Genomic DNA, 22,085 nt, shown 5'->3' on the forward strand with positions numbered 1-22,085 from the left:
CAGACACTGCTTAAGCTTCCACATTCTCTCCCTGTGGGCCCAGGGACCTGGGGCAACACTCCCCACCCCAAGCTCACTGCATTTCTTGTGAACAGGAAGTGAGTGCGGAGACAGTCCCTCTTGCCAGGGACACACTCTGCTCTGAGCCTGGCACGCCCTTGAGGTTCCCTGACTGACCCCACTATGCGAAGCTGACCCATCATCAGACCTACCTCCCAGGCCAGGGCACCGAACCTCAGAGAAATGTTTCCCAGACAGGATTTTCCGCTGGTCTGACACCACAGCTCAAGTGTTTGGGGGTAGCCACACTAAGGATTTTGGAGACCCTCTCCTATGCTATGAGTTCTGTTAGGGGAGAGAGGAGAACAGAGAACCCACCTTCTCTCCTGAAGTTCAGGTGGGAAAGAACAATCAGGGCATGAGACCTGGGTGACTGTAGCCTGTGATCAGTCCCCCAAATCTGCCAGATATACATGGGAGATACCTGGGGAGCTTTTTAAAGTCCAAGTGCCAGAGCACACCCCCAAATCATCCCTTCCTCCCTCCCTCGCTTCCATCCATCTGTCCATCCCAGCCCCAGAACCATTAAGCCAGAATGGCTGGGGGAGCAGCCAGGCATCAAGGTGTTGAAAGACCCCCAGCTGACCGTGCACGGCCAGGTGGGAAAGCATATGACCTGGGAGCATGTGTCCTGGGAGCCTGCAGTTCTGATGCAGGAAATTGAGGCATCGCTGTGCTTTGTGGCTGGAGACAGTCCTCAGGTGTGTTCCCAGAGCCTGTAACTTGCCCACTTACCCATGGTACACTGAGACCACCAGAGAACTTTTCCTGTGTGTCTTTGGTTATCGACGACTATGTACTGTCAGCTCAAATCTTTTTCCTCATCAGGTGGTGACAGAGTTGTAAGAGCAGCTCAAGCTTAGAGGGTGAAATAAAGGAGTGGCTACCAACTGAGAGGACCCGCTGATGACTTTCTGAATGACGAGGCCCTTAAAAGACTCTTCCAAAACGAAGGAAAGAAAGCACCCACAGTACTGAAAGCAGCTCAGTGACAGCACTTCAACTGAAAATATGCTCTTCCTTGGGGATTTTCACCAGGCTGCACAGCACAGCAGGGCTGAGCTACTGCAAATGGTGACTCGAGTTTGCAGGCTGCCGAGAATTAGCTCCTCAACAACTTACTGGGGGCATTGGCGGATGGTTCCCACGTCATTAAAATGTGATTTCCGTGTGGTTTAAGCGCAGTTTCTCAACATGGCGATTACGCAGACCTAGAATTACAACGTGGCAGTGGAGCTGGTTAGGATGGGGACGCTTGAAAAACAAGCTCAATTCAGGGGCCAAGCTGGAAGCAGAATTCTAAGCCACAGAAACGTCAGTGCTTTTTCCAAGTCCCACGTAAATCAGAAGTTCTCTGAGAGTAACCCAACGTTAACACCGCCACGGCTTTGCGGCACGGATGGCCGTGTGGGTGGCCTCCACACGGCTCGAAGAACAAGCTGGATGGCTTGAGCTCAGAGGTGTCAGTCCCTGTCCACTCTGAGCAATGCCAGGCTGGCGTGGCCACATCAGGGCAGCCCTGGATTCTAGCAGACACGTTTTGTTTGTTTGTTTTGGGGTACTGGGGATTAAACACAGGGACACTGGACCACTGAGCCACATCTCCAGCCCTATTTTGCATTTTATTTAGAGACAGGGTCTCACCGAGCAGCTTAGGGCCTCACTTTTACTGAGGTTGGCTTTGAACTTGAGATCCTCCTGCCTCAGCCTCCTGCGTCACTGGGATTGCAGGCATGCACCACTGAACCCGGCCAGACATGTTTTTATAGATTCCTAGAATGGAAACTTTAAACGTATTTGCCTAAAGTAGACTACTGTCTGATTATTTTAGAAGTTGTTCCCAAAGATCTGCAAACATTACATCCATACAACTCAATTCGAGAACTTGAGTTGGCTGAGGACTGGCGCCTTAAAAGTGAAGTTCAGTTCACCAGATGGAAGTAGGTCTTTCCACTGTTTCCTCCCCTCCTCCCTTCCACTTATCCACCTGTCCCTCCATTCGTCCCTCCATACACCCTGCCCCAGCTGACTACAAGGCAGTGGATGTGACACCTGCAAAGGATGATGGTAATGATAATGACAATGATGACAGGAGCTAAGAATTAGTAAGTGGCCCCTGGGTACCAAGGTAGCAAGCTTCATGAGTCTTATGTAGTCCTCTCAACAACCTCCAGGTGAATTACCATCGTCGCCCATTTTCACTGATGAAGAAACTGAGGATCACAAAGATTCTTTAAGAAATCTGCCAAGGTCACCATCTTGGTAGGTTGCAGTGCAGAGATTCAGAGCTAAGACCAAGATGAATTAGCCCAGGTTTCTGCTCCGTTGGGGCCGAGTCTAACATAGAAACACCAATAGAGAAAAAAGCTCCTGAGGTATTGCCTGTGGTGATCTGCTAGGCTGCTGAGGTTTTAAGAAGTGACTCCTCAGTTCCACGGTGGCGGTGCGACGAAAGGAAGAAAGACGGAAGCTCTGCAGAAGACGTGACATAAGGCCACCCCATGAGCAGGGTGGACAGGGAGGAGGGGCCAGCACAAGCAAAGGCCCAGAGTCAGGATCCATACCCTGAAAGTATTTCTGTGAGGGGCAGAGTGTTAAGACCTGGGGTCAGGAGGGCACGGTCATGACTGACCTGGGGGGAAGTGGCTGCTCTCACAGTGTAACCAAGCAGTTCAGGTTGCAGGACATGACACAGCAGGTCAGCGTCAGGGCTGGCTTTGCATTTGAGAGCAATCATGCTGGTGGCTCAGAGGTATAAACAGAAAAATGACCCCTGGCTGCCTTCTGTATACCTGATAAGCATCATTTTGAAGACAAGTAGGAACTAAGGGAAAATGAACACTGACGTTTTGAATAAATGTATAAAGACAGCTGTAAATGAGAGTAAGTAACTGCCATTTCTGCTTAAAGGGATTCCACAGAGAGAGGCCTTCCAGACATTTGGTGGGTAACAGTCTGAGAACCTTAACTGAGGGGTTACACCTCTCTTATATCAGGCTTGTTTAACCTACTTTATACATTTTTTGACAAATTTCTTCTCATGATAGAAAACTGGCTGTAAGCAACTTCTCCTCCAACCTTGAAGTGACCTTAATAATTGTCCCAGTAGGCAGTGGTTGTCATCCATTGTATTAATGGGACAGATCTCCTTCAGAGGCAATGTGTTATACATGCTGCATTTCTCAAATGAGATAGATCTTTCTGATTCTCCAAAGCACTGTCCAAGCTGAGCTCAGTGGCAGATTCTGGCTGACGTTCTAGCACTAATGCTTATTGGCTAGATGACCTTAGTCAAGATCCTTTATCTCTGGAAGTCTCAATGTTTCGATCTATACAAGTGATTATCCAGTGTATTGGGCTGGACTATAGAACACTGCCATTCTTCTGCCATTCCTGAGTCCATGCAGGGATGAGAGGGGATGACACATGAGTGCTCAGCTGTGTGTGACACATGATAAATAGCTGGCAAATATCAGGAGCATCATCATCATCATCATTATATAGTTTCAAGCTCCAGTTGGGGCTTCCCTGTCTCATTATTTAAACAGCCTCAGTCATCCTAGTTGACCTGCGTTCCCATATGGTGACACTTTCAGAATTTAGCACAGCACACTGCTACTCAAATTCTTCACCTCTTCTCAGCTGTTAAGGATCCCAGGGTACTTTCTTTAGACAACTGAAATTAACACTGTATACATTAGCTACATGTACTTAAGTATCTTGATCAAGCCTAAAATAATCCATTTTCTAGAAAAATGGCAAGCACTTCTCATGACGAGATAGGATGTTACTAAAATCAGCTGCATTTCAAGGGATGATGTGGGCTGTAGTCCAGCAGGCGGTAGACCACAGCACCAGGCTAGAGCCCAAGTCCAACCCATCTCCTGTTGTTGTGACTCAAGTTCCAACCCACTTCCTGTTTTTGTAAATAAAGTTTTATTGGAACACAGCCATAACCAGTCATATACACATTGTCTGAGGTCACTTTGGCACTACCATGATCTCACTCCACAAAGTACTCTGTGGCAGTCAATAAGTTGAGAAAGAGATCACTGGGCTCATAAATATAAAAATCTGTACTGTCTGATTCTTTACAGAAAAACTTTGCTAACCCATGTCTAGTCTGGAGCTTTAAGTGCGCCTTTACATTATTTGCTAGATGTAAAGACGTAACATCAGCTTATACAAGTACTGATGGATGATCAGGTGTGGGGAAAAGAAGCCCCAGGGAAGCTGCACCCACTCTCCAGAGTTTCGTTTCCACTCCACCCAGTTTGGACTATTTTTTTTGTGTGTCTTTAGTTAACATGCACTCTTTTGGTTTCATAAGACCTGATAAGAATAGCTGCAATTAAATTTTATTGAGAAATAAAAAATGCTTCTTTTACAAATGTCACTGTAATTGATCGACACACATTTTCATTTATTACTTAGCAGTGATACTTTTTTTTAGCAGCAGCAAAAAGGTGTACTGAAAGTTTTTTTCTGATGAATTTAATTGCAAAGTGACTTCTAGTTAATTTAATAATTATTTTTCTCCAACAAAAAAAAATGTTTTTGAAAGACTGGTATCATATAAAGCTATCAAAAAGTTCTTAAGCAGGTCAGGCATGGTGGTGCTTGCCTATCCTCCCAGCGACTTAGGAAACTGAGACAGGAGAATTGTGAGTTCAAAACCAGCCTCAGCAACTTAATGAGACCCTAAGCAACTAGTGAGACCCTGTCTCAAAATAAAAAGGGATGGGGATGTGGCTCAGAGGTTAAATGCCCCTGGGTTCAGTCTCCAGTACAAAAAAAAAAAAAAGTTCTTTAGCAGCGTGACTCTTGGGAGAGACAGAAGTAAAGCACCAGCACAGCAAGAAAGGGGATGGTTTAATTTCATGCTTAGCACAGTCCTTGGCACTGCTGTAAGTGCTGAATAAGTAATGGAGTGAGGAGAACCATTTTTAAAAGGTGAGAGGAAGGTGGCACAGGGTGCACTGGGGTGTGCCAGGAACACAGACAGTACGTCCCTCTGCACCTCACTTATCCAAAGCAACTCGGACGCTCTGAAAAACATGCCTAAAACCAAGGGACACAAAGTCATGCCAGAGAACATGGAACCAAGCCATCTGCTCTGAGCAGAACGGTGAGGCATCCCTCAGGTTCATGGCTGGGGTCAATAGCAAAGGGAAGGGGGAATAAGAAACCAGCGCACACCAACAGCCTCGTGCGTGGTTCAGTGAGGTGCACCTGGTTGCCTCGTGCAAAACACTCATCTCCCTAGCAACACTGTGAAGCACAGGTGAGCATCCACTTTCCATAGACTGGGAAAGTAAGGCCCACGGATGCTAAGAAGTTTGCTCAGGGCCTCGCCACACAGCTAGTAAGTGGTAGAGCTGGAATTTAAAACTAAGTTTAGCTGATCCCCAACCTGGGTCATTTCCACAATGCCAGGGGCGGTGGATTGCTGGGCTGGGGTTCACATACTACCGCCCTTGACAAACCTGGCCTACTGTTTTGTAAATAAAGTTTTATTGGAACACAGCAACCATTGACACATCCTCTATGGCTGCCTTCATACTACAATGGCAGCACTGGCCAGCAGCACCAGAGATCTCGTGGCCTCTAACACCTTACTCCCTGGATCCTTACAGAGAAGATTACTGATCCCCATTTTACACTGTGCTTCTTTGAGTTAGTATTCTTTTTTTTTTTTTTTTTTGTCATTCTATTCTTTTCTTGTTTGCATGTTTTTTTAAAAAAAATTTTAGTACTTAATGGACCTTTTTTAATTTTTATTTATTTATATATGGTACTGAGAATCAAACCCAGTGCCTCACATATGCTAGGCAAGAGCTTTACCACTGAGCCACAACCCCAGTCCGAGTATTCTTGTTTAATAAAGGATGAGAATGTATAATCCACTTTAGAAAAAGCTTCTAAAGAATTACATAGGAGTTGGGGTTATAGCTCAGTGGTAGAGCACTTGCCTAGCATGTGCGAGTCACTGGGCTTGATTCTCAGCACTACACATAAATAAATAAAATAAGGATCCATCAACAACTAAAAAAATACTTTTTAAAAAAAGGAATTACACAGATTTAATACCTAAAGAGTTAAGTATCAAAAGGTAAAACATTTGCTTATGAGGAAATGTTGCCCCTGATGTCTCCTGAAACAATAAACAACTCACAATGTGATTTACTTTTCAGTGCCTTAAGATTGAAAATGTATGGGATGGAAAAAAATCAACTTGCAAACTTCCTAAAAAAGGAAAAAAAATCATAATGAAGATCTAGATTTAGAGCATTCATTACAGTTAAAATATGGCTTTGTTTTCTCTTCTTTCTGTTTCACACTGTGTAGAACAGCAAAGCAACATGATCCCCTGTTAGGCAAACCAAAACAGATTTCTCATTTGAGTGAAGAATGATGCAGATACGTTGGCTTAAACATTATTCTTAAAATTGAGCAAGGGAGAAAAAGAAAGATTAATGTGTAATTCACACATTGGTCTTTAGAGTAATTTATCCCTCAAAATTTGGAATTGATTTAGAGTTCACCCGCTTCTATAAATGGATAAGAGACAGAAAACATGGGAATATGAATCCAAGAATACTGTAACTGGGATTACTACATTCAAGTTGTGAAAGTAATTTAGTAGAAAGTGAAAATAAATAACTTTGTTGAATATTTTTCTCCTTCACTGCTTAAAGAGTCAGAGAAAACCTTTACCTTTTTTAAAAATAGTATTCTAGATGACCTTCTAAGTGAAATGAAGCTTCATTTATTTAAATTATACTAAATACAGAAAGTTAAGAAGAGAAATAAACCCACAATCAAAAATGAAGTTCCAGAAACCTTCAGTATGGCACACTTACTTTAACACCAGCTCCTCTCAATTCCAATTAATTTTCAAGGTAGATCAAAACACTTGGTCAATAATAAAAGCACTGGCTGACCATAGGGATTCAAGCAATGAACACCCCATGATCTTTGCCATTCCCAATATTTAAAAGTCCAGGAATTGGATCCAGGTGTCCACTTTGGGGGAGATCTGTAGAACTCAAACTATAACCCAGTTTTTAAGAAGAAATATTTATGGAATACCAATTCTCAAAGCTGTGGAGCTGTTCCAGGGCTTATTCAAACTGTGAACTTTCCAGTAAACAAAGGAGCTACAACTAAAGAGGAACCGCACAAAAACATCCCAAGAAGCACGCCACTGCTTCCCAGCCTGCGGCAGAACATCCCGATCGTCGGCCTGAGTGACTAGTAGGGGTCCCAGCTCTTCACGCTCTGATAGATGCTTCTGCCAGTCAGGCAGGGTAGAGCCTGGCTCCTCTCCAGAATCACTGTTTAAACAAAAACATCCTTCACAACTCAGTTTTGTGGGGGCTTACCACAAACTTTGGGGTGGAACTTTCCAGTAATGCCCAAAATAATTGGATCTGAGACACATTGGCTCACCACCACCACCACTGACTCTGGGGAGAACTGGCTAGAAGCAGGCTGAGGCTCCTGGGCTGACCACCCAGAAGGAGGAGTGGAGAAGAACAGAATAAGTGAACGGGAAGGGAAGTGGGCAAAGCAAGCCGGGGGTGGGCAGAGGAGCAGCAGGGAGGTCATGCTGGGCCTTAAGGAAACCGGCTTCCACATCCAGGCACGGGTCCTCCAGGTGGGATACAGCAAGCCCCCACCAGACCTAAGCATGAGGCCCCTTAGTTCCTAGGGCTAGCTACCTGCCACAGGAACAAGAGCGGAAAGAACACCTTACTTGACGCCACAGGATCAATTCTCAGGTGCCTCCTGTGGCTGCATTTAAAATAGGTTGCATTTAAACATTAACAGAAAAAAAAAAAAAAAAGAGTACCTAGAAATTAAAATGCCTTGACTTCATTTGAATCCTGATGTGAAGAAACTGGGAGAGATGAAGGGAAGAATGGAGGAAGTGGAGCAGGGGGGCAGAGAACAAATAGTTAATAATTATTTTAAGCCGCAATACATGGGGATAATTTGTTACTCAGCAATACATAACCAATGCAGAAATTCACACTGGAAAACACAGAGCTGAGTGTGAGAAGTAACACAAAGACCTACGGATTCTGGATTCAGACAGATTTGGGTTCGAATTCTGGATCTGCCACTTGCTAAACTTGGGAAGGTGGCCCGGCCTCCCGGCTCTTTGATCTTTTAATTGGTAAAATAGGGCTAATGAGGACAAGGTCTGGAGATATCCTGTGACATCCAAGGAAGAGCACACATATGAGTGCTCACCCCAAAGCCTGCACAGAATCAAGAGAGAGCTGGCTGGCAGGGCTGCTTCAGGTAGTCTCATGAGCAAGGCTCGCTCTGAAAGAGCCTCCTCCTCCTCCCACCCTGCAAGAGGAAGGTCCTGGGAAGGCAGCTGGAAGGTGGCTGCAGGGTAAGAGCCTGCATTTGCCACCACATCTGCACATGGCGTCTGTTCCTCTTTCAGCCTGAGACTCAGGAGATGCTGCCTGTCCCTGCTTGGGCCGGAGCGTGCACGGAGGCGTCCGCACAGGAACCCAGCCCGAGGAAGCTCCAGCTTGTTCACACAGCTCTGAAATGGGATATCCAGTGGGGGCGTCCATGTGGAATGGAAATTTAAGGATTTTTCCTCTCTTTGGTCCAACGGCACAGAAGAGATTGGTTCTGAGCTGGCAGGCTTGCTTTCATTTGTCATTATGCTTCACACACAAGGAAATTTTAATGTCTAAAGATGGGAGGCGATGATAAGAATGGAGTTACACATGTTTTTCTGGCAGCCCAGTCACCAGCACTTAAATTCACTTCTGACAGTTCTCAGAATCTAAAGACCTGCGTGTACTAAACTGTCATCTGCCTATCTGGGAGAGATTTCACGTTGGCAGGATTTCAAAAGTCAAAGCACTCACTTTTGTATGCATATTTTCGCCACCACAATATTCCTCTAAGCCTTGTACAATCCTGTCCTCTCAAGAGACAGATACGGAGTGTTCCAAAGGAAAAACCACCCTTGTTCCTGAACCTACAAATGGAGAAAGTCAAAGTCATTTACTAAAATCTAGGATGAGAGCAAAATGATAGCCCCCTCCAAGAGCTCCGGCTCCCTGATTACAAAAGGCACTTAATTTGCTGATTTCCAAACTACTTAATGGTTAAAAACTAATGGACCCGTTAAGATGTGGAAGAAGATCCTATTATGTAACAGTTGGCTGTTTTCGCAAAGCTGCTTGGCTGTGCGGGTTGATGCAGGATTGGAGGGAGCTGATCAGGGCAGTGAATGCCAGCCCTGGCTGGTGTGTGGGAGAGAGGAGAGTCCTGCTGGGCCCAAACCCTGCATCAGCCCCAACCGCCAGCACCACGGGGACAATCATTCATTTTCTGAGTCTCAGTATCCAGTATCCATCCTATTTAAAATGAAAAACAGTGCCACATGGTGGTCAAGAGCGAAGCCTGGTGCCACTGACCACATGGACTCTCAGTCCCTCTACTTAACCCTGGGCCTCTGAATCACTTATCCTTTCTGGCTTCACTTTCCTTGTGTGTACAATGGAGACAGTCACACCTTGCCCCCAAAGGACTGCTTTGAAAACCAAACCAGAAAAATGCATGCAAAACCTTCGTAGTGTGTGGCCCATAATAAGCCCCCAGGACACGAGCTGGTACTTCTGCTGCAGCGCTTGTGAGAATTATTCCCTCCGAAACAACCACAGACATGTGCGATTGAGGAGTCGGTCCTTGGCAATAAAGTGCTGCCTGCTGACAACGGAGATTACGGCTTGCTTGCGGCTAACTTGGCTTCCAGTGGCCGCCACTCTCTTCCTGGAGCCCAGGAGAGCGCCTGGGGCTTTGGAGGCGCTCACAAGTAGACAAATGAATGGGGAAGACTAAATGAACACGTCTTGAACCCCGCTGCTGTCCCCATCCTGGGCTTTTCGGATCACTTTGGCAAAGGGTGGCTACCACTTATCAAGCACCGCACAGGCGCACAGGAGACCCCACTCAGATCCACTGATTGACTGCGGGCTGTCACCTGCCCGTGCCTGCGAAGGCAGTGCCTGCGCTTGGGGAGGGGACGACTCTCTCAACAAACCCCAACTCCACATAGTATCTAGAGCTCAAGGCTCAGGCCACTTGCTCACTCTGAAAAGAGTCACAAAGAACAAACTTTGTGACAGTCTAAAAGATGGAGACAGACAGAGAAAGAGACAGGAGAGCCAGGCAGAGTCAGCCCTTCTGAGTACCATTTGCTGATCTGGTCTCTGACCCCTTCCTTCACACCCTTCATCTGCCTGGAGAACGAATGTCCCCAACAGAACCCAACCCATGGCCAGCTTGTCATGTATGACAACTCTGTGTCTAGTCCTGCTGGTGTGACCCCTGGCCCCATCTGCACTACGATTAACTTAACCCTCATATTTCCATCACCTCACTGAAAATAAACTAAGTTATTTATTAATGCAATCTGAACAACCACCATAAAAGAGAAATCAGTATTGTTGGCCCTATGTGAGTCAACCATAAAAATAAACATTTGGAATAAAAATATTTTCATTAAAATGTACTTAGTCACTATCACTTTCCTTAACTGGAGTCTGAGTGTCCGTCTTTTCCTCCCTTCCTCTCCCCTCCCACCTTCCTTACCTCCCTTTCTCCTCTCTCACCCCTCCCTCTCCCTCTCCCTCTCCCTCTCCCTCTCTCTTCTCTGCAGGAAAAGGAAGTCAGCCTGTGAAGGCATCAAAAATATGTGAGCCCATAACTAGGACTTTCTCCTTCAGGCATTCTGAAAGACCGAAAAGGAATGAAAATTAAAAACAGGAGTAAGTTTCTCCGTATTTGAGTCTGTGTGTTTGGAGCCACATCCATGCGCCACATCAAATCATGGAAGGCTTGCAAAACATACATCCCTCTGCGGCTCGATTTCCAGCACAAGCGCACTGCAGTCCTGGGTAACTGAGGTTACTTGCTCCTGAATGCAATTAAAATATTTTTCTCCCTCGATTCCGAGGCGCTCTCGAAAGATGTCTATGGCCAGGGTGCATCTCACAATGGTCCAGCTTTTACTGGCCACTTTACTAGTGCTTTAATAGTGTCTTCTCCTTTTTTATCTGGGAAGCTGTTATTAGATTGATGACACGTCTCATAATGAGGGTGACTGAGAGTCAAGAAAATATGGGACACCTCAACAGGGCCAATATAAATGAGCCTCCTGTTTGGACGCCAAGACGACACTACGGTGTTCTCCCAATTGTGTTCATCTGATAAAGACATTACAATAGCCAGGAATTATGATCTATAACCCTCCGCTGGAACACTCACACGTTCTTGGCCTTGAACGCTTCAGCAAAATGCTGCACGCTGCGGAGCAGAGCGAGGTCCAGGGTCATTGCTTCTACCTTGGCTTTGTGCTGGAATGAGAGAAAATAAAAAGAAATGATAAATAACAGCAAGTTTAGTTCATGGTATCAAGTTACAGTAAATGTGTTATGGAACATGTCGGAATTCCCCTGTTTAATATTAGACGCCCAGAGAGAATATAAATCATTGGAATGAATGGAAGAACAAGGCTTTTACTGCCAAGTTCAGAGAACATGTGAGGCTGGGACTCTGCTAAATCTACAGGCTACGGATGCACTGGGCCTCCCTCTGCACATGCAGGCGGGCAGGGAGCAGGCTCCTGGCTCACATTAACTCCTCCCAATCTGCATTATGAAAAGCTCCAAGGAGAGGGAGACCCAGGACCAAGCTTGGCTCAGGCAGGGATGCACTGGATGACATTTTAACCTTGAAAATTACCTTCTAAGTACTAAAATGTTTCCAGTAAGGCTGTACCAAAAATTAAAGGCAACTCACTTATAGATAGGACCAAAGCAGGCAAGACTCCTGTATTCCAGTGAACTCTGACTAACCTAGATCCCAAGAGAAGCCTGGCTGAGCAACACAGAACACGCTACAGGCCACGGGGCACTTTTTAAGTAACGATGCTGATGATAGCCATGGGCTGGGCATTTGCACACATCTCACTTAATCCTCCAAATGACTGAATGATGTGCAATATGTTCCCCATTTTTGTAGGGTGGCCTCTTTCAAGAGATCACAGAGCCCAAAAGCCCAAGTTCCCTTCAAGCAAGAAGCCGGGACTGGAGAGGTCAGGAACGAACGCAGTCACCTTCCACTGGAAATAGTCCTCCTGGCACAATTCTGGAAGGACAGATCTCAGGGCTGCCCATCCGACTTGCCTTGTTAGTTTACGGGGTGCTTCTGACTGTGAGGTCTGGAAGGACTTTGGAGTTTGGCATTAAATACAATTACTCCTTAGATCCAGCTCCTCCAAAAGACGTAAAGCCAGGAATGCCAAGGCCATCTGCCCGTTCAGGTAAGCCATGAAACCAATGGTCCGCTCGGGAATTTGAGCCCAGACTGTGATGCCTGAGTAAGTCCAGGGAGAATAACTAACTGGATACCCTCAGGCCATGGAACAATGTGAACAGTACTGTGAGGACATCCCCATGCTGACCGTCCTACTCGGGAGGGGTGCTAGCTGTGCTGAGTGTTTAGTGTATCTGCAGCCAGTTTATCTTGGCTGCCTAAGTCCTGGGCTCTAACCCAAGTCCTAAGCTTTCAAAAATCAACATCGGGCAGTGGCAACTGGAGAGCACACCAACCGTGGACCACTGAACACTGCTGAACCTCAGTTTCCTCACTTGTGAGAGACCAACGGTAATATCTGTTCAGAGATGTGGGGAAAGTGCTGAGCTCACATCCTGTCCAGAAGACAGAAGATATTTAATAAATTTAACCAGGAGGAGCAAAGACATCGACTATGCCAAATCCTGTCCTAATGTCACCTGGTCATCAGTGGAGATTTGGTGGGCTGCAGGGTCATGGAGGAAATGATGTTAATGATGTCCAAAGATCCTCCCTGCAGACCACGCCAGACCAGGCCACTGACCGATTGTCAGATCCTGGAGGATCCAGGTCACGTCTACTAAGAGAGTCTAATGATAGGGATAGGGATATAAAGTGACTGAGTGATTTCCCCAAATCCCAGCAGCATCTCAGTGCCAAAGGCAAGACTGACCAGCAAAGATGCAAATTCCTGGGCTCGGTGCAAAGATGGCAGATGCTCAGATGTGCAGACTTCAAAGGAAGCATAGAAGCATCGACCTAATCAAGGAAAAGAGGACGTGCCAACACGTGGGTGGCAACAGAGTTTCCTAAGGTCAGAGTAATAGAGCTGAGGACTGGAGGGTCCTGCAGGGTGAGGCCACGACCCCACCCTACAGAGAAGGAAATGGACATCAGGACTCATGATGGCACCGAGTGAGGTCATACTCCCTGTAAAGAGCTTGGGTCTCCAGATGAAGAGCAAAACCCCACATTCTTTCTGTCTGAGTAAACAATATTTATCTAACTGATGACTAAATATCAAAGAAGCATGAGATTTTTACATTCAATGGCTTACTTTTTTGACCCCACAGAGATTCATGTGCCTCACAAACACTTAACTACTTGATCTGACATTCAAAGTTAGCAAGCAAAGTGACCTTTCACCCCTAGCCCACCTCTTCTGTTCTCCGGATCACTTCCCTGGGAGCAGGACAGACAGAATCTTACAGAAATTTCACTGCATCACACATTCGCAATGCTGTGGAGTCGGTGATAGATTGTCCGTCTTTGCCAAGGCAGACCACTTAGTACAAAAAAAATTCATGTACTTATTGCCCCCATAGAAGAGGAATAAAGTTCCCAGGGGATGACCCCAAAGCAACGTTCCAAAGAAAGCAAAGCCATGACCAAGGGGCCACACATTCCTCTAGTACATAACCTCCTCTGGCTAGGTTGTCCCCTGGCTCCCCCCAGCTCCAAAATAAAGCACAGAGCTGCCACTACCAATCAGAACAGAATCAGAACTTACACATCCAGGGGGAGCAAGAGGTCACCAGTCATCGAGTAGTTCAACAGACTAAGCCACAGGCGGTGGGTTACGAGGCTCGTGGGGAGAGTGGTTCAGGCACACACTACTACTCAGGTAATTCTTCTGCCCTGGGTATCAGGTTTCTTGTTTCTGCTACTGGCCCTCAGAAACGCAGAGAAACTGAGCAGTACAGCACATCAGGCTGGGGACAAACGGGGCTCTCAGAATTAGGGCGTGTGTGTGTTTATGTGTGCCATGTGGGGCTGCTCTTCTGATAGTCCAACAACTTAGCAGCTTTCTAGAAATGTCTGCCTCTGTACCTGCTCTGAATGGGAATGGAGGGGCTCCGTCACCACAAACAGATCCATTTTTCAGTGGCAAAATGCTGGCTGTTAGGTGAGGACAGGAGACCCAATTTGCCAATGTGAGATTTCCTGCCAATGGTGCTAGTGAATCTGACAGGCCACGATTCACTGTCTTGGTTTAACTCGTGGATTTGCTGGTTCATTTGCAAATAATGATAAATTCATAAGAAGAGGCCAAATTGGCACAAAAAAAGTGTTCATGTACCCATTATCCAGTGTCCCTAACAGTGACATCTTACCTTTTACTGTGTTTCTTTGTATCTCAGGGTCAGTAGCAGGTACATCATCAAAACTTGAAAATCGACATTGGCACAAGACAATGTGTTAGACCACTCTCATTACTAGGTTTCCACCAGTGTGGGGATGTATTCTTTTTCCTTCCCTTGTTTGGACTATCTTTGTGCACAATTCTGTGACATTCTGTCGTGGGTATAGATTAGCATAACCATTCACACATTCCACGTACAGAACTGCTCTACCACCACTGAAAAACCCATGTCTTTCATTAACAGGAGTTCAAATTAGCACGTGCAATCTGCAACATGAAAAGTTCACATTTTGTTTGGCCAGAGCTGGCCCTCTGGATCAGCAGAACAAACACAAAAAACCCCTCCCCTCTGTACCTTGGGAAGGTCAACAAGATGTGGTCCAAACTCCCTAGCATGGTGAGGAAGATCTTCTGTATCAAGCAGGATGTGCTTCAGTAAGGAGCAGCCCCCAAATCTCCATGCCTTAACTTACTGATACTTAGGAATTCAGATGCTACTACCCGTCATTTTAGAGCAAAACCTCACAGGTGGCCTCCAATGCATAAAGCATCAGACAGCATCCCAGCAGCTCAGAAGCCCACCTGCCTCTGATGCCCTAGACGCTCCAGAAAGACACTGAGTGACCACAAACTCCTCCCACTTCCCTGGGACATAGGGGCACGTGATGGGGGCACTGTTGGCCGACACTGCGATAGGCCAAGGCTTTTTCATCTGATCTTTATTAAATTATGAAACTCCCCTCAGTGATTCCAGAGTCTATAAAAGCAGATTCAAAGGGGTTGCTTGTTGTTGTCATGCAACAGTGAGCCTTAGTATCATTTTATGACTATAAATTAGCCACGTGCGACTCAGATGTGATTCTGCCTAAAACCAAAGGAGCCATATGGGGCGTATGCAGTATTTAACCAAGATGTAGGGAGCCAGGCTGACCTGGAGCCACAGTGCAGCTGGTGCATGGCTCTGACAATACCACGTCAAGGAAGCTCTGGGCCTTAGCTGCCCACTTAGAGAATGGGCGTAACAGTAGGAGCCTCCCACGGTCACGTTAAAGATCAGACATAATGTATTTAAGGTACAGTGCACAGAAGAGGACTCAGTAATTTCTTAATATTTTGATAGCCACTGCTAAAATGTAATGTTCATTGTTTTTCAATAATAATGCATATTAGGAATTGCAGATCTCCCCGGCTAATTTTATGAAATTAACATACCTAGCTCAGAGAAGGTTCCAACAGCGCCTCTGAGGAGGATGATATGTGACCCCAAAGCAGGAGGGAGGAAGCTTACTGAATCCCCTTGTTCCCAAATTCAATGAGTGTTTTGAACCCCAAAGGTGTCGAGTGAGGCCCTGGGCTCAGGCCAGGCTGCTGGGGTCTGGGGCAGTTCCAGCACTTGCCAGCTGGACACGTCGATTCTCCTCAGGTTAAAACTCAGGTTTTTGCTCCATAAAATGGGAATCATCCTAGCGGCTGCCTTACCTGGAAATGAACTAATACGTGAGCACTAGGAGCAGCACCTGGCCCCTGAGAGGCAGTCTGTATGTAGCTCCGTGCCACTGTCACCTGAGCTCAGTGTCACCATCCATGTGCACATGGATGGCTTCACTCTTCAAAGGCCGACGGGGTACAGCTGGCCAGTGGGGAGCCACCTCAGAACATGGCAGGCGAGTCCACACCCAGAGCAAGCACCTGAGGCAGACGGTCATTCTCACGCACCCTCTCACAGACGGAAAGGCTGAGGTTCACAAAGCTTTTGCCAGATAACTGGCAGAGCCACACTGCAAACTCCCGTGACTTCACTCACCATTCCGGGTCCCACCGCACTCCTCATGCCCACCGCCCCTCCTGGCCTCTAGAGACTTCAGGGCAGATAAGGCCCATTCCAGGAAAACCGCCAGATCTGCAGCCTCATGCAGAGGGCAGCCTGTTGTCCGCTCCTGCTCACTGATAAGGGGCACGACATTCCCGAGAGCAAGCTCATCCCTCCGTGCAGTTACTAACCTGGCCTCGGGAGGGAAGTGCACCCCACAGGCCCAGCTCCTTCACCTCGTTTAATCCCTAGGACGGCCATAGGGCCCAGCACATCTCAGGCACTTAGTCCCCTCAACAACAACAGGAGGTCAGAAAAGGGTACGATGCCGTAAAGAGACCTTATGTAACATGATAGAAATAATTCCATAGATCAGATCTATTTCTTAAAAAAGTCCCCATCATTACCTGAAGTCTTCATTCATTATAAATCACTTGTGACTCAGTTGTGTGTATGGACGCATCATTTCCACTATCCCAAATCTCATGATGGACCCAGGTATCCGGTCTGGAAACCAAGTCACTGGGTGTGACAGAGGATGCCAAGTGAACTCACAGGGCACGTTTGGACTCACTCTCGTCCAGCTCAGGGGCCCTGCGTTCTCCACTGGGCTCAGCCAGGATCCCTGCACACACCTGGTCGGTTGAGAGGCATGCAGGAGCAGCTCTCTGTTACCCTGTGTGGAAAGTGTCATCACCAAGAGGCTCCGAGAGAGGAACACATCTGTATGTACAGAGGCTGGAGGCAGGAGGATGGAGAAACCCAGAGGCACAGTGTGGGCCCAGAGCTCAGCCTCCAAAAGAACCCCAGGAAATTCCCTCACCGCCTTTGGGGTCTTCACATCCACACTGCAGGGCAAGACTTACCGTTCCCTGGGAATCAGCAGTTCTGTAGTGCTGCCTCAAGGGGCCCACCTGCGGGGCTGATGGCTGAGCGCCCCGCTCTTACCCCTATCACAGAGCTCATTTGTGGATCCCCGCAACAGAAACCCCTAATTACACATGTTCAGTGATAATAAATGCAGCAAAAATAATGAGCACCAAAGTCAGGCTTGGTACTGTTTTTCCTCTAACAATAATCTGAAAAATCTTTTGAAATATGTACAATTTTCCCCCATTTTACAGATGAGAAAACAAAGGCTGAGAGAATTTAAAGTGACAGATGGGGGGAAGACCCAGATTTGCAACTGAGATGTGAGCAGTTCCCAAGATGGTATCATCATGGGAACGCCAAACCAGGCTGTACCCTGTCCTCATGTTCTCCAACACATAGCCAAGAAGCCGCAAAGAAATTAACACCATCTATATATTCTTATTTGTGTCTATTTTATATCATATTTATTTTATACACTTAGAACTTACAAGAGAAGTGTTAGTGCTAAAAGAAAAAATGGAACCGTGGCAATAATCTACATCCAGAGCTTATTGCTAATGGCATCCCGCAAATTCTAATCCAATGGGCCCTAATTGCATTATGCTGATGTGTCTCCTCCACTGCACACACTCGGAGTCCCGATTTTACATTCTGAAACCTTAAATAGGAGTTGTCACATTTACAACAGCAAGAGACACTGGTGCCGAGCACATTATTGACATGACGTTATTCACTGAACTATAATAGAGATCTAACTAAACTGGTTTAATAATTCATCAATATCCTATGTTGGACTTCATAACACTAATTTCTCCAGTTTTACTTAAGCGATGTTAATGGTGGCAGAAGATGGCGAGTCTTCGCTGGGAAATGCTGAGGAGATAGAAGCTGGCGTTGATTTGTGATTCTTGTAGCTCTTGGTGGAAAGAACCCGAGAGAGCATCAGGAGCCAGCCTCATGGGGAGTCTTCCCAAGCCTGGTGGAGCGTGACGTTCACACACTCTACCAACTGAGCCACATCCCCAGTCCTACATTTTACTTCTAATAAGAAAATGCTCTCAGAGAGGCCTGCCCGTTTTGAAGTTGGGAACCACACCAAAATGATCCTTGGCAAAGTCCCGGACTTTTCTCTAAGTCTTGAAGGCCAGGGGAGGAGTCTCTCATTCCCAACCTTCAAATCCACCATGAAGCATCAGCACTCACTCCTGGGTCCCTCATGCCACACCTCCCTCTGCCAAAACACACAAACATCCCTGCTAAGGAAATCAGGACAACTCTTTCTTTATTATGTACAAGCCAAAAATTTTGCTTTGTGTTGCTGGAACCCAATTTATAAAATAACTGTATCAATATCTATAGGTAATTGTGAGGCTATTGAAGGAGAAATTACATCGGATAACGGCTTATTTAATTTGGTATGTGAGTTACGAGCCATGTAAAGCAAAACCATTAAAAATGCTTAGATGGTAATTGGCCATATTTTGCACTCTGGATAAAAAATGCTTATCTTGCCAGAAACTAACAGGAGAGTGAAAATATTCCAAAACCTTCCAATTTTCCTCTATGCAATGTATTCACGTTGCAGCTTAAAAACAGTTTAAAGGACAGTGAATGGCAGGGGAGTTTGGCAGTCAACACGACTGTGCGTTTATGCCTTGCTATTGAAGGAAGAGCCTTTCTTCATGGTGAATTTTTCATTCTAATGTAAGTGATGATTTACGTTAACTATAGGTAAAGCATGGTTACATTTTCCTGAAGGATTGCAGGCAAGTAGAGCAGTACAATAAGTTGAAGCGTAAAAGCTTTCTCTGTCATAATATTTATTATAATGGCATATAAAATAGCTGAAATAAATAATAGATGACGAAAGGTAAATTCATATGATAAAGAATCCTTCAGCATACACCATTACTTTTGACTGTTCTCGTTTTATACACAGTTGAGGACTCTTAATAAACATGCCCTATATCTTATGTAAGCACTGGAAACATCAGAGATGTGCTTAAAAGGCGACATACAGGACAACAGCTAATTTACTGCATAATTACAGTCTGGACTGGAAGGGTCTATATATTTTGCATATTTAATAGCTGCAATCTTAATGAAACTTGTTAAGCATCGGAACCCCCTCCATTCCTACATTGGGGAAGTTGCTGATAAAAGGAAAAAAAAAAATCAGTGCTGAGCCCCCAGAACCAGAAAGATGCCCATCTCCAAACAGATCCGGGGCTGGTGATTTTTCTGGTGGCAGCTCAATAGTGGTTGAGCTGAATATAAAGAGAAGATCAAGACATGTCTGCTCCGCTCTAGAGGACTGTGTCCCCCACCTGGAGGACTTGGGAAGCTGGAAAGATCCTCAAAGGCAGGGATTCATCGCAGCCCTTGGAGAGGAGAGAACCACACACTGGCCACACCACGTGAGCCACGTCAACCCGCGGGGTTTGCAGCCAGGGCCACTGTACACCCAGCGGACACCCAACGGTGTTTGCGGTATTCCTGGCCATCACGAATTGTCAGAGGCAGGCACTGGCATCAAGCATTCCTGGGGCCCAGTGTCCACAGCACTGAGGCTACTGTGTGGGTTTGGCGAGAGGAACCTGGATTCATCCAAGGTGATCTTCAGCTATTTAAACTTACCTTCAGAGGTAAAGATAAAACTAGTTAATTGAAGAAAGTATAAATAATGCAGCAGTAGATAATATATAAAGTTCAAATGTCTCCCAAGTCCCACTGTCCCCAGGAACAGCAGGGCAATGATTCCATTCCACAATACATGTTGTACACATGAACACACTGGGCAACTGTTCCTGCACTGCTGTGGCTCATGTGGAGCACAAGCAGGCTTTTCTAATTGGCTGTGTGTAAACAGAGCTCCCCTCCAGTTCTGCTCCACCACTACGTCCAGCCCTTTGTCAGAGTGTCCAATCAAGAGTAAAAACTGCTCCCGCATCCTTCACTGGCTTTATAATATTTTTAGTTGAATTCTTTTTTTTAAATATGTTTATTTGTTCTAATTTGTTGTACATAACAGTAGAATTCGCTTATACATTTCAATAAATCATACAAAAATGTATAAATGGAGTGTAAATTTCTGATACATAAATGGAGTATAATTTCTCATTTTTCTGATTATACATATTGCAGTATCACTTCGGTCATGCAGGCATACAAGCACATGAGGTGATAATGTCTGTTTCACTTTACTATCCTTCCTACCTCCATCCCCTTCCCCTCCCTTCACTCCCCTCTACCTAATCTAAAGTATCTCTATTCTTCCCTGCTGCCCCTTATTGTTAATTAGCATCTGCATATCAGAGAAAACATTCAGCCTTGCATTTTGGGTTTGATTTATTTCACTTAGTGTGATATTCTCCAACTCCATCCATTTACAGCAAATGCTTCTTTAAAGCTGAGTAATATTCTATCATGTATATATAATATTTCATCAGACATATAATATTCCATGATATATATTTTTTTCTTCATCCATTCATCTGGTGAAGACAGCTAGGTGGGATCCACTGTTCAGCTATCGTGAACTGAGCTGCTATAAACATTGATGTGGCTGCATCACTGTAGTGTGCTGATTTTAAGTCCTTTGAATTCTTGGGACTTAACCTCCTCTTCTGTAAAATCACAAATCACAGAACCCCCTCGCACCTGGTGCTACTGTGAAGCCCCAAAGATCATGGTACCTTTGGGAACCTATGGGAAGAACTGTGGGATCTGAAAGTGCTAGCTGCTGTTCACGTTGGGATTATGTTAACTTACGTGTGTCCAGGTTTTGGCTAGTGAAAGTAATGCCGCAGCCCACACACTTGGCAACGTAGGACTTTTTCTTAAAGGATAAATCCCTGAGAGTAGACTCACTAGGTCAAGGAACAGCCACATTTTAAATCTTGATAGATTTTTGCTGGATGTCCTCCAAAAAGGCGATGCCAATTTCCATTCCTAAGAACACTGCTGGAGAGACTATGCAAGGAACCCGAACAACCAATAATTCACGCGGACATTGACAGTAAATTAAAATGCACAGTTTTAAAACATCTCCGTGGGAATACTTGATACACCGTGTGTGGCACAGAGAAGGTTTCCAAGACAGGTTTACTCTAGGCAAGGAACGAATGGCCATTCAACATACCGACAGACGTGGCATGAAATAAAAGTGGACTAGTAAGACCAGCAGCCGTGACTGTCCACAAGCCACCTGAGATCCAGGCCTTTCTCCGGGCACTTGAGGCTGGCTGGTGGAAGGCTGGCCTCCTGCTAGATGGTCACGCTGGAGGACGATGGACACGAGCTCAGCCTGCAGATCACACACTAAGCATGTAAAGGGAGCACACACCACGCTGGAGGAGTGGCCCACACGGTCACCGCTGGTGTGCAGACCAATCCAAAGAGAAGCTTTTCAGAGGTTTTGCAGAGGCAAGGCAGGATGTCCAGCAGATAAACTAGGAAGGATGGAACACATGCTTCAGAAAGAAACGGGGCTTCCTGCTTCATACTGCATCCACCCAGCAGCCTCTTAAGAGCTCACAGGAAAACACTGGCAAAGTCAGAAGATGGGAACTCAAAACGCACAAGAGGAGGGGCTGCGGTCAGGTTATCTGCAAACCTTCAGCATCGTTTAGAAGAGCCCCAGGACCAGATGAATGACACTTGAGAAGGAACTGGAGAAGGACCGAAACAGCAGCAACAAGGGGATCTGTTTTATGGGAGGGAGGATTTCACTGGATCATTAAATCACCCCAGTCTTGTTCTGCAGTAGAATGACAGAGACACTGGATAACTTCAGCTGTGTAA

The 22,085-nt window shown here is 45.9% G+C and overlaps 1 protein-coding gene across 2 annotated transcripts in view; it reads right to left on the reverse strand.

The window, feature by feature from the left end:
• Wwox (WW domain containing oxidoreductase) overlaps positions 1–22,085 on the reverse strand; it is an 889,380-nt gene that overhangs the window by 644,133 nt on the left and 223,162 nt on the right. For both annotated transcript variants that reach the window (XM_047527374.1, XM_047527375.1), the window contains exon 6: positions 11,368–11,456. In XM_047527374.1, coding sequence (XP_047383330.1) covers positions 11,368–11,456 — 89 coding nt within the window. The remainder of the gene's footprint in view (positions 1–11,367; positions 11,457–22,085) is intronic.

Source organism: Sciurus carolinensis, chromosome 16, assembly GCF_902686445.1.
Source record: "Sciurus carolinensis chromosome 16, mSciCar1.2, whole genome shotgun sequence".
NCBI lineage: Eukaryota > Metazoa > Chordata > Mammalia > Rodentia > Sciuridae > Sciurus > Sciurus carolinensis.